Source organism: Colossoma macropomum, unplaced genomic scaffold (assembly GCF_904425465.1).
Source record: "Colossoma macropomum unplaced genomic scaffold, Colossoma_macropomum, whole genome shotgun sequence".
In the NCBI taxonomy this organism is placed as follows: Eukaryota; Metazoa; Chordata; class Actinopteri; order Characiformes; family Serrasalmidae; genus Colossoma; species Colossoma macropomum.
This window is the reverse complement of record NW_023494787.1, coordinates 12,664,422-12,678,191: the sequence shown is the minus strand read 5'-3', so window position 1 is coordinate 12,678,191 and position 13,770 is coordinate 12,664,422. Positions and strand designations below refer to the sequence as shown.

The following is a 13,770-nucleotide window of genomic DNA, read 5'->3' as shown; positions in this document are numbered from 1 at the left end:
TAATTATATAATTTATGAAAATACTTTTTCATTTGGCCTGAAAGGCCAAATGAAAGGCCTGTTGTCCTTTACATTATGTACAAATTTCACAATCGATGGACCAAAAGAAACGGCCCAAAATTACTTGGAAAAAAATCTGGTTCCGTTGACTTGCATTAAAAGTAATGTAGGTTTTTTCCTTCTCCTGTAAAGTTCTCATTTTGGAGATACGAGGTTTTTGTCCGACAACAGCGATATATGTATCGTCTTAATAATGTATTAACTGATTCCACTGATTCCTTAAATGTGGGTACTTCATTCCAGAGTCCTGATATCCATAACTTTAAGAAAATAGAGCTTAATGACTTTTAGACGACTAATGCTTTTAATGTTGCTTTACTCTTACTCTTATGGCCATTTGTCACTTGTCTTGCTTGGGTCGTATGAAACTGTAGCTGGCCATAAAATATATTTCTAAGAAAATCGAAGTAGAAAGATTAAGTGGTTTAAGTAGTGAGAGAGAATGTGCTTCATTTGCAACTTAATTGCCTTTGCTCATGTCTTAAAGTGTAGTATTCAGTAACTGCATGGAAAACAATGCAAACGGATTGAGTTACTATTGTGTTATGGGAGTGAGTGATGGAAGGGATTACTTTGCAATTATTCGAGCACTAAGAATGACAGTGAGGCAGTTTATACATCTGAACTGTTTTATTGTGAATTTTATTATAAAATATTTAGGACCATAATACAATGTAATAAATTACAGCACAATAAGTTAATAAGGCAATAAATAGGCAATAAATTACATAAATAATATAACTTAAAATATAAATAGTTTTTTAATAACATTTCACACGTATAGTCATAATTATTGATCTCTCCAAAACCAGCTGTAGTTTGATGTAGTTTTGCTGTCAGTTACAGGCTGTTGCAGAGCAGCTCATCCTTGAGCTTACATGGTTTTTACATGTTTTAATATAAAACAGTTATACCGGTTCCCCATCTACAGTGCTGTATTTCCTCAGTGCTGGAGATGGGAAACACTGTGAGAGATCATGAGCAGAAAGATCAGTCGACTAGACAACCATCGCAGAGTTGCGCTTTATCTTTTCACTCCCTTCTCCACTCCTAACCAGTCCGACCTCACAAGGCAAACACGCCGAAAAAAGTCATCCCTTGATTAGTCTCCACCTGCGGCAGCATCTTCTCCATCATCTTGGTGTAGAGACGGTCTCCGGCCTGCAGCTTAAAGACAGCTCCCAGGTAAATGGCACCGAACCACGTCACCTCGTCGTCCTCTTCAGACTGCTTGGGGGATTTCGTGCAGGCCGTCCGCACGGCGCTCAGCAGAGGCTTTTCATCGCCGTACGAGTCGGACCAGCGGTAGACCATGTGGCTCAGCTGGACCACGGCCTCCTCGTCGCTTCCATCAGCATTAGAGCTGCAGCTGACCCTGTAGGATGCCTGGCTGTAGACGAAGTAGAGGCCGTCATGCGGGATGTGGATTTGGTTGTCCTTCAGCTTCAGGCCTCCTTCTGTGAATGACTGGCCATCGTTGTCCCACCAATCCACAGACTCCTTGTTGTTCTCATTGTAGTGGCCTGTGAAGAGTTAGAGTTTGATCAGTATCAGAAGATGGGAAAGGAGTTTTTCCTATTTGCAATTATTCCTAGCCCTCCTAAATAGAACTTAAGGCTACAGTCTGATTCTTTGAATCCAGCCTGCATACCTCAGTACATGTCATCTAACTAAGTTTGGCTGTTTTTGTTGTTCATACAGAGTTTTTCTTTTTCTAAATAGTCTAAATAGCATTGTATCATAGCCAAGCCTCATGCTTACTCCTTAAATTTTTGCTCTTTTTGTCTGCGTTTACTGCTTTTGAAGATTCGTTTCCATTCATACAGTGTGGACCACAATGAACATAGTGTTTAGATGCCGGACGCAGTCTTACCTAATAAGTGAATGGCAGCTTTTGCACTGCTGGACACTTGCCTTAGAGTGTGTCTGATATCTGAAGGGAGAAAAGGAAGAGAGCTATTAGATCCCTGAACTGGGAAGAGTGAATATAAATGGCCTGATGAACTGAAACAAGCATGGAACTGAACTCACCGTCAGTTTCATCTGGTTTGTGTTGCGTCTGCTGGAGAACCAAAAGAAGGAACAAGAGAAAAGAACCAGGTTATTGCTCATTGTTAAGCTAATCATTAAGACTATATATATATATATATATATATATATATATATATATATATATATATATATATATATACATATATATATTGCTCATTTGAACCCATTGCACATTGTGGTAATGAAGCCACATTGCTTAGGGCCTTCATCAGTCTAGTGTATGTTAATATAACAAGAGTTTATTCCATTTTCCAATTTTGGACCATTTCTATTGGTCCATTCATTGTGAAGAATTCACAAAAGTTAAAACTGGACAAAAAAATCAGGACCAACACAAACGTAATGGGGTTTTGTTATGACAGCAGTTATAGGGCTCAGTAATCTGGCCTGGAACTCACCTTGTTAAATGTAAAGAAGACAGCAGCAGCAGTGCATAGAGCCACGGCCAGAAGAGCCATGACCAACCTCCACCTGCCCGACCACGCTGAAGAAGACTTCTCCCTGCTGACCATCACCTGGGCCAGGTCCACATCCAAAACGATCTGCTTGTCAGTGCTCATTGTCAAAGTGTTTGGTAGATAGTCCTTGCTGGAAAGTAGTCCAAGACACAGTCTTCTTTGGCGCTTGTAGTTGCTAAAGTTACAACTTTGTCAACTGCTCTGACCTCCTCTCAGAGCCGTAGCCTAGCTGACAGAGATGTGGTTGTGTCGGCTGGTGGTGGATTCTGCCTCTTTATCTTCAGCTGCGCTCTTTTAAAGCTCAGCCCTGCCGGCAGTGCAGGGGAAACTCCGCTGATGTCATAACAGAAAGTCTGAAGAACCAAAATGGGACGGAGAGGAAGAAACCATGAAGTTTTTTCTTTGCGAAAGCCTACAGTGAGACACGAACACCCACGCAGCCATGCAGGCACACCTACGCTAAATACAACACACTGGATTGAAATATGAAAGCTGGGAAAATATAATACTTTTACACATCTAACAAGTTGATAAGATAAGGTGTAAACTTTACTACGACAATAAGATATCTGACTATTTGAAGAATGTACGTTTTCAGAAAAGAAATGTGACGAAGTAGCACATTTCTGGCAAATATTACTGTTGATGTTAACATTTAATCCTGCATTTAGGTTTATGTAATGATGTACTGCTTAACATAAATTAACATGTTGCTTAAGTTGAATTTTTAGCCCCAAAATTAATTTGTTAATTTATTTTGAAAAAATGACTTAATTCTTAACTTTCCATGTTACAGTTTATAGTGAATCTTCAAAATGAATGGTTCTAGGCTTGGATGTACCATTCCACACCCTTTAAAAGTGGTTCTGCAAAGGTTATTTGGTAAAGGCAGTGGTTATATGTAGAACCCTGACACCTCAAAGAACCATCTGCATGTATAAATGATTCTATACATAGTCAAATGGCTCTTCTCTGTGATGGAAAACATTATGTAAAGAACATTTAAAATTCTTTAATATAGTCTAGGAATAATATAAATAATATAAAAAATAATATAAAAATAAAGGTTCCAAAAAGGTTCTCAACATGAAGACACAATAGAGCCACTTTTGGTTCCCTAAAGAACCTTCCAATGAATGTCTTTAGAGAGGCGTTTTTGTAAAGGAGATGTCTGAATGTGAAAAACCTTTTTAAAGAACCTCAACATTATGTTAAGGTTCTAGGAAGAACCCTTACAGAACCCTGCAAAAGTTCTTCACATTCGCACAACTTATATACAAAAATAGTTCTTTAAGAAACAAAAAGTGGTTCTTCTGTGTTTATTTTTGTGTAAAATCCCTTCAATATACTCGCTGCATAAATAGAATATTGACTCTTTTTGGGCGGAAGTGACGTAACGTTTTTAGTTTTTTTGGCACTTCCAGAGAATTTTGCTTTTATTTCACAACATGTTTTCCTTCAATATTTCTGCTGATATAAGGCTAAATATAAATGTCGCCAAACTGAGGGGTTTTCTTACATTCAGAGACCAAAATTTCACTTGACTTTTCTTTCTTCCCTGTTTCTCTTTCATTCCACTGTAAGTTTTCCTTCCCTTTTTTGCCTTTGTGTCTATTTCAATCTTTTGTATTGTACAGTCCTAAAAATAAAGATGCCGCAGAGCGTTCTGTGAGTGATTCCATAGAAGAACCTCTTTCTCGTTTCCTGGTGAACCATGTCTGAAAAAGGAATGTTTGAGTGCGAAGAACCTTTTAAAGGTTTGTAATGTGAAAATTCAAGAACAATTCAAGGGTTGTGCCTAGAACTATTGTTGTGCCTAGAATCTACATTATGTGTAGATACTTTTATGATTTTAAAGTTTTTACAATCATAGTTTTCATTAACAAAAATTGAAAGGTTTTTAGGGAACTAAAAGTGGTTCTGCTTTGGCTATGTGTAAAGAACCCACTGTGGTACCTTTCTGTTTTTTAAATACTGTAGTTGAACTAAAAACAAGCCAAAATATACTAAAACAACTCAACATGTTACAGTTTGTAGTGACTCTTAAAACTTAATGGTTCTAGGCTTGGATGTGCAGTTCTACGCCCTTAAAAAGTGGTTCTGCAAGAGTTCTTTAGTAAAAGCAAAGTATGAAATCCAGTCTATTGTGTCTGTTGTGGAGTCTGTCTGAATTGGCAACTTTACAGGAGAAGGAAAAACATCCTTAACTTTCAATGTAAGTTCATTAAAACCGTTTTGATTCAGAGTAATTTTGGAACATTTCTATTGGTCCGTTCATCATGAAATTTTGCCAAAATGTAAACAGCAACTGTTATTTTCAAACAATGTCGAAAAATGAAAAACGACAAAAAATAGATATACAAGGGTTTTTTTTATGGAAGTCCAGAGAGGCCATGAGGTAGTTACAAATTTCTGGATTGTTATCTTGACATAACAAGTTAATTATTATTATTATTATCTCAAGATGACAAAGTTGTTATCTTGAAATATCAAGTTAGTTATCTTGTTATCTCAAGATAACAAAAGTTGTTTTCTTGAGATAATGAGTTAATAATCTTGTTACATCAAGATAACAAAGTTATCTTGACATAACAAGGTAGTTATCTTGTTATCTTGATATAGCAAAAGTTGTTTTCTTGAGATAACGAATTAGTTATCTTGTTATCTCTAAATAAAGTTTTTATCTTGAGATCACAAGTTAATTAACGTGTTATCTCAAGATAGCAATCCAGAAAACTGTAGCGACAGCTCATGGCCTCTCCGGACATCCATAGTGTGCTTCGACTGCAGCGATATTAGATACCGGCTTGCATTGTAGAGCTCACCGGATGGATTCCCCACTGACGTATAGAGCTCATTCCCTCTGCTGTTAGATGTGATTGTGCTGCTGTGCTTGTTTTATTTCCATGTGTTAATATTTCACATATCCACGAGTCACGAAAGGAAAGCCTGGGGGTACACTTAGTTTCAGGCTCGTTTTCTGACCCTCAGTTTCCTTCCTTCAACTAAAAAAAGCGCCCTAGTGCTAATAGAGCTGTTCCTCACCAACGTGTTGCAATCTGCAGTTTTTTTAAGCTTAAAATACTTCATATCTGATGGCATCTTTTTCACAGCAGTTGACAATAGTGTTGTGTTGTCATCAGGCTCTAGGGACTCTTAGCCTAGTAGACACAGGTAGCTGCGTGGCTTTGAAATACGTTTGGCACGAGTTACAGCTAAAAATAAGTGAAGTAGATCTGAAACAAGGTAAAGGTTTGTGGCGGCTGATGGACTGGAATCTGTGAGACAGCTCAGCGCAGCCAGCTGTATTCACTGGAGTAGACGGGGACAGTAGGAAACCTTCCTAGCATGATAGCAGTGAAATAATCACAGTTTTCACAGTGTTACTGTATTATTGTGGTATTAATAAAACATACTGACGATGCTTAAAAAGCACTAAAACAGAAATCATTTCTCAAACATATGAGTAGACTTTCTATTGAACCTCCTATTTCTTTCTAACACCAATCAACTTGAATTAATCTGATAGTCTGAAATGACCACCAACAGTGCAGTTTATTATTCAGATTATACCTGAAATACTGTGCAAGTCAGAGCACCCATTCATTTGTTTCATTTCCAGTCGAAACAGCCTGATTTTTCTGAGGAGGTGAGATGTCAGATAATCCACTTGCACAAGAGAGGAAGAAAATCAAGGATCAAGAACAGTGGTTTTAAGGTCCAACTGTGCACCTTCAACAAGTTTTTCCAGGTAAAAGTACATATTTGGACCTTTTCATAATGTAATGTTTTAAAACAGAACAGTAAAATAAAAGCCTGGAGACGAGACGGGGTGTGTGGAGTCAGTACAACTTAGAGAATATAATTTCAGTGGATTGTGGTACAGTTATGTTCCCTGACTAAAGGTACTGAGATGTACCCTTGAGGGTCCCACCTCAGTGCTAAGAGGGGAACTGCCCCAGTGACAGTTTTATACCTTTTTGTCTGAGAGTGAACGACTAGCTGCAACACCTGGTAGACACCAAAACTGCCCCCATCAGATAAACAGCACTTAAAGCTTTCATCTCTGAGAGAGAGGAGAAAATCAAGCTGCTTCAGATCTGAAAACATCCACAGGTGTTTCTGTCCATCCTTCCACTGTGAGAAGACGACTCAGCGCTGTGGGTCTGGAAGGATGTGTAGCTGTTCAAGAAGAACCTCACTGAGAAAAATAGACATCAAACAAAGAAGCTGAACAATGGACTGACCACCACTGAGTCCAGACCTCAACACCACTGAATGTGTTTATTACTCAGATGGTGAGAAGCAGAAAAAGCAAAACCAACTTCTAAGACTGAACTCTGGAGGTGCATCCCTGCAGATTTCTTTGAAAAACTGAAAGTAAGTCTCCTGAGAAAAACGGAAGCTGTATCAAAGGTGAGGAGCCGACAGACCAAACACTGAAAAGCTTTTTAAAAGATGGTTATCATAATAATTAAAAACTACTCTGAAACTCCACTCTCAGAAATAAAGGTATGAAACTGTCGCTGGGGCAGTCCCCCTCTTGTCACTGGGGTGGTTCCCTCAAAGGTACATCTCAGTACCTTTAGTCAGGGAACATAACTGTACTATAATCCAGTGAAATTATATTTTCTAAGCTGGACTCCACACACCCCGTCTCGTCTCCAGGCTTTTTATTTTACTGTTCTGTTTTAAAACATTCGGTTATGAAAAGATACAAATATGAAATGGAAACCTGGAAAACTTATTTAAGGTGCACAATTGGACCTTAAAACCACTGTTGTACCTTTGAGGGAACATTTACATTGTTTGTACCTTGATGAATGAAAAATGCACACACCTTTATTTCTAACAGTGCAACTATTTATGATTCTCATTGTGGTTCTCAAAGTAATAACCACCTCATCAATTAACTGACCAACCTTCCCACACATATGAGAAACAGGATTGCTGTGAGAACCAAACCTACAGAATAACAACACACAGGGTGATTAACTGTGACTGATGCAGTTCCTTGTAGCAGTACGTAAATAGCAGGGGAGGAAATGAACGCGTGGTGTTCAGCTCATCAGAGATTCCCGGGTGACCTCAAAATCACATTTACATACGAATGTAATGCCCTTCTCATGACATGACCATGCCATCATTTGACTTCATTCATGCAACAAATGTTGGCATTTGTTCTGACTCTGGTAAGTTTAGGTCTTTATGAGGCCTTTAAAGGAACACTTCACCAAAAAATCAATTTACAGTTTTCCCCCCAAGACCACCAAATGTAGCTGATCAGCCAAGACGTCTCTTGTGTCCAAAATTTGCTTCTTTAGCTTTGCACTGGGGCAATGAGGCTAATATAATAAAAGCCTTCTATATCTCGTTAGCTAAATTAGCCTCATAGTTCCAGCATAAATCTAAAAAAGCCAACAGACATGTTTTGTTCCGCTTTAAGGGGAAGCCCATCTAAATTAGATTTGAATGTGAACCATCCTTTGCCAACATTTGGTACAATTCACTTCCGTTCGTCACTCCATTATTCACATTAGTTAATAATAACTCCATCATTTGGCATTTTTTCTGTGTAGTTGCTGAGAAATAGGCCTATAAATTCATGCCTTATTCTGTACTTCGCACCATGCCCAAATAAGGAACTCTGAATCTAAGCCATTTTTCTCTATGGGAAAAATGAATCATGCTTTCGAGGACTAATGCCCTGTGACAAACAAAAATGTTCCATTTTATGTCATTTTTTTGTGTATTTCTTTCCTTCAAATGTATCTGGAACCTCTGAATTATGAGCTTGTTTAGCAGTTATAATAGAAGTAATGCTACATATTTTCACTGAAATGATGAAAGTAAGTCCACTATTAAACTTCAACACTGTTATACAGCAACACCAGCTTTTGTAACTGTACATACCACTGCCAAAACATCTTACATAGCACATTTCAGAAAGCTCGCTGGTTTGCGGTTTTTGGTGAGGTTGTCAGTCCTATGATGTGCAGCAGTGTTAGCGTTCCTGCAGCAGTGTTCATACTTCAACTCCTTAACAAGCTCCTCATTCGCTACTTTTCAAAAATCACGTCATATTTGCATTTTTGTTATTATATATACAAAAATAACTTCTATAATGTGGATTTAAAGATTACAAACTCTTCACCAGAAGGCATTCTCAGATTTTTTATTGCACATTTTAAGAACAAATTCTGTGAATAAAATGACAATATACTGTAATTTTCCATTTTTTCTAATGTCTAACATTTCTTAATTATTTAGCAGCTTTTTAGCATCCTAATAACTATTTGAAAGCTGTGAAGTTGGATGCAAATTACATATGAGAACCAATCTGCAACCAAATTTGTTATATATTTTTGAAAACATTAATTCCAAACTTTTGAAGTGTAATTCAGAAGATCCAGTGACATTCTGGACAAAATGGATTGGGTTTGGAATATTTTTGTACCGCATGAAGAGAAATAGAGAAATATTTTTTTCCGATTCACTTTGGACTATTTATGTTGGTTCGTTTATCATGAAATTTGACACAACACGAAGGGCAACCGCCTTTTTCAAATTGTGTCAATGATACAAGGTTTGGTCCTGAAAGCAACGATATTGATCTTTCTATAGGAAGAAGCTAATGGGAAGAAAGAAAGAAAGAAAGAAAGAAAGAAAGAAAGAAAGAAAGAAAGAAAGATATGAGGAAAGAAAAAATTGAAGACTTTCTCTGGTTGGTTAACTAACTTCAACAGGTGAGAAGAAAAGATGGAGGCCATGACACACTCCGTGGTTAACAGAGCTGAGATGACAGCACTGTTTCCACATTATTTGAAAGTAGTGAGTTACGCTACAGCTAGTATTTGCAGCCTAATTTGGAACTGGACTTCAGTTCTCCGTAAGGGGGTGTTTAATGTGGCGGCTGTGGCAGGCCCCTATTATACTGTACTTTTTCAACTACAGATAACATCAGACTGAGATAGCCAGTGAAAGAAGTTTTTTCTCTTTTGTTTCTGAGCAGAACTTCATATAAACCAAATGATGCAGTTTGGCCGACCACACAAGAGAGCATGAGTGCGTCCTGTTGGCGGAAAGGGAGGTGGTGGTGTGAAAGAGACGTAAGTTTCAGTAGAAAACTTAGGACCTGAAAGTGGGGCATTTTAAAATGCTACTGTGGATCTGAGCGCTTCTCTGCAAGCGTAGGTGGAGAGTTGTAGTGTAGAATAAGGGGCTGGATGAGGGAGATCCCCAGCTGTTTTACCTCCGAATCACCTTTATCTCTCATTTTCACCTCAACCTGAGTGGAGAAAAACTACACAACATCTTTAAATATGGGCCGGGAAAACACTCCACGCTCACTTTCCATTTTATCAGTTTCACTGACCACATAGGAGCACTTTGTAGTTCTACAATTACAGACTGTGGTCCATCTGTTACTCTGCATGCACCCTTTCACCTGGTTCCTCAGCGGTCAGGACCCCCATGGACCCTCACAGAGCAGGTGCTATTTGGGTGGTGGATCATTCTCAGCACTGCAGTAACACTGATGTGGTGGTGGTGTGTTAGTGTGTGTTGTGTTGGTGCGAGTGGATCAGACACAGCAGTTCTGCTGGAGTCCTTGAACACCTCAGTGTCACTGCTGGACTGAGAATAGTCCACCAACCAAAAATATCCAGCCAACAGCGTCCTGTGGGCAGCGTCCTGTGACCACTAATGAAGGACTAGAGGATGACCAACACAAACTGTGCAGCAACAGATGAGCTATCGTCTCTGACAAGGTGGACTGACAAGATAGGAGTGTCTAATAGAGTGGACAGTGAGGCTAACAAAGTATGCAGAGAAACAGATGGACTACAGTCTGTAATTGTAGAACTACAAAGTGCTCCTGTATGGTCAGTGGAGCTGATAAAATAGACAGGGAACGTAGATACAAGAAGGTGGACTTACAGAAGTGGCTTGTCAGTGTTATATATATGCAATAGTATATGTACAAAGTATATGTAAAAGTTTGGGCACCCCGGTCACTTTACATGTTTACATTTTAATGCACATTTACTGTTTATTCACTGAATTTAACATATTGGGGGAAAAAATGCACAGTTCAGCTGATAGGCCTTCAAAACAGCCGGACATTTATAGCTATTGTTAAACTAAAGACTAAAAAGATTTTTTTTTTTTGTATCTTCTGTTCTTTACATCATACTGCATGCAATATAAGTTATATTAACTATTTTATATGATTCGATTAATTTCAAATTAGAGTTAATTCTACCAGTGGAATAGCCTTTAGCGGCCTGCAGAAGGGAACTACACCAAATAGCTTGTGAATCAAAGATGTAGGTCTATAGATACAAAATATGGAAGTCCGGAGAAGCCATGAGGTAGTTATAATTTTCTGGATTCTTATCTTGAGAAAACGAGTTAATTATCTTGTTATCTTGAAATAACGAGTTAATTATCTTGTTATCTTGAAATAACAAAGTTGTTGTCTTGAGATAATGAGCTCATTATCTTGTGATCTCAAGATAACAAAGTTGTTATCTTGAGATCACAAGATAATTAACTTGTTAGTTGTTATCTTGAGTGCACAACATAATTAACTCGTTATTCTCAAGATAACAATTTAGAAAATTATAGCAAAAGCTCGTGGCCTCTCCGGACTTCCGTAACGAAAAAATACCACATTTAGGCCACAAATTCATTGTTCAGCAAATTCATCCTTTATAATGTTAAAATTCTCACAATTTCTCATGAAAGTTTCTTTTCGTTCGTTTTGAACATCATCGTATATGTTAAACACATGCTGAACCTTTTGATCGTCAGTTCCTTGATTCTCTCTAAAGATTCCCCTGGAGTGAAAACAGTGGCATTTGCATAATGTTTCATGTCCAAGTCAGGTTCATAAAGAGCAGAAGTGAAACTGGGTTTTTGTCCTAAGCGGAAAGGGAAAACAAAAATGATAAAGGCAACACTCAGAATCAGAATCAGCCGTGAGTCAGAACGATCAGCGATTGGAATATATTACTTCATAATCACGATTTAGTTTTTAGTTTAAACTAATTCGATTCTGGAAACAGAGGTGCAGGCCTACAGACATAAAAGGAGCACACGTGTGGGCTACATTCAAAGTGATCTGAGCTACTGCAAGAAAAAAGATACAATGGATAAAGACTCATTTCCATAATCACATTCTGTGGAATCAAATCTAATCACATCCTGATTCTCCACATTCAATAGGGTTCTATAGTATAAAGGTTTCCATCCTTTTCTAGTATGTTAAACTCAGCAAATAGGCAGTAGTAGTGCATTAAATGTGCAGAAGTGTCTTCTCTGTACAGGATGTGCTCACTTATTTTCACTCCACTTAAATTTCAAATCACAAGGTGTAAATTTTCAGTCGCTTATCGTTTTCTTTTTCATTCTTTTGAACTCTTCAGTTCCCATGAAAGATACAACATTTAATGTAATATATCATGCTGAACGCTACTCTAATGAATTTGAGCTACTTCCTCAGTGCTCTTTAATGTCAACCTGAAATCTAAATTGACTGTTGTTAGTTCATATTCCTTCTAATATTAAACACAATTCATCAGAGCATGGCATTTTAATGACAACACACTTATTTCACTATTGCACTATTGAGTTCAAAGGTGATATACTGGAGAGCTGTATATTAAATATTAGTTTTTACAGGTTTGCCACAGTAATCTTACATTTGGGTAGGCTGACACATGTGCCAACCCAAACTCAACGTGCCAGCCATAGATATACATACCTATATATATACAGAGTCCTGACCTCAACCCGATAGAACACCTTTGGGTTGAATTAGAGCAGAGGCTGCAAGCAGGACTGAGGCGTTTATCTGCTCAGTCTACTCAACAATCTGATGGAAAATCTCTGTTTACATGCTCACTACAAGTAATTCCTTCCAAAGTTATTCGCATGCATAGAGTACCACTTAGTGTAGACGTTATCATGACAACGAGCATCTCGTAAGTCTAGTCAGAGTGAGATGAGCAGCAGTGAGCAGTGCTTGTGGTTTTAATTACTTTAAAATGATGTCAGACTCAGGAAAACGTCCTTCACATGTCCTTATTAAAGAAGGGCGAGAGGAAGACGTCGTGTTCTGAGACACATAAGCTGGACGTCCGTCCCACCGCCGTCTTTTAAAGATCAGAGCATAAACTCCGTCTCCTCTGCAGACCAGTTTCTGCTCCGCCATGTTGAACGGTATAAACTTTCACTATGACGTGACGAACATGATCAGAATGGACTTAAACTTTCCGATTGGGAATGTAATCAGATACAGGCGTTTACACGGCTGTTATACTTCTATTTGACAGATTATTTACAGGATTACCCACCTCACTCAATTGGATAGAAAGTGTATTGTAATGGTCTCAATCAGACTAGTCTATTCCGATTGAGGTGTATACATGGATGTATTCTATTCCGATTGAGCTATTAGTTGGATTATTAATCGATTATTAGGCTGCATGTAAACGTGGCTATTGGCTTTTAAATCTTAGAAATATATCTGATTGCCATTTCTACTAACAGAAAATTCAAACGCTGTCTCTAGTGGAAGGGTTGCATTCAGAGCATTTGACAAAATTGATAAAGAGGTGAATTATTTTAATGTTACACTTTTCTGACCAACTGACCAACATTAAAAATGTTTTAGTTACTAAATATTTAACATTACTAAATGTTAATGACTAAAATGTGAGTAAAACTGTAGAACACTTTCCACACAAATGTGCTTTGAGTAAAAGTATTATAATATTTCTATAATTTGTAAATGTTATAATGTTGGAAATTGCTTCATTACACGTAACTGAGTAAACATAACTACTACCCACTTCTGGTGATAACATTGACATTTGTATGACGTTTTATTCCAGATTCCCAATGACCAGCAGAAGTGAAACTGGACTGAGGAAGGAAAAAACAGGAAAAGCATTTAAAGGCAGCAGAGATTACAGTCGTGAGTCAGAACTGCGAGCGTCTCGGCTGTAATATCATAATGATGGTGAAATAAATGCTGTAGAGTTGTTGCTGCCATGTGATCAGTGACTTCCTCTCTGTGGTTTTTTTCATCATGGGATACGAGTGACCGCTCTCCGTGACAGCCTGTGATGTGTGATGTGTGTTGGATGATGGATACTGAGGTGGAGATTTGAGAGAGATAGCTGAGGGGAATTTA

General features: G+C 38.0%; 1 protein-coding gene across 1 annotated transcript; it reads right to left on the bottom strand.

Moving 5' to 3' along the window:
- Positions 1-794: 794 nt before the first annotated feature.
- On the bottom strand, positions 795-2,818 carry tnfa (tumor necrosis factor a (TNF superfamily, member 2)). Its single transcript, XM_036565639.1, has 4 exons — positions 2,511-2,818; positions 2,092-2,122; positions 1,934-1,993; positions 795-1,583 (listed from the first exon to the last, which is right to left on the bottom strand). Exons 1-4 carry the CDS (start codon positions 2,670-2,672, stop codon positions 1,126-1,128), a joined length of 711 nt encoding a protein of 236 aa, XP_036421532.1. The 5' UTR covers positions 2,673-2,818; the 3' UTR covers positions 795-1,125.
- Between the last annotated feature and the right edge of the window lie 10,952 nt (positions 2,819-13,770).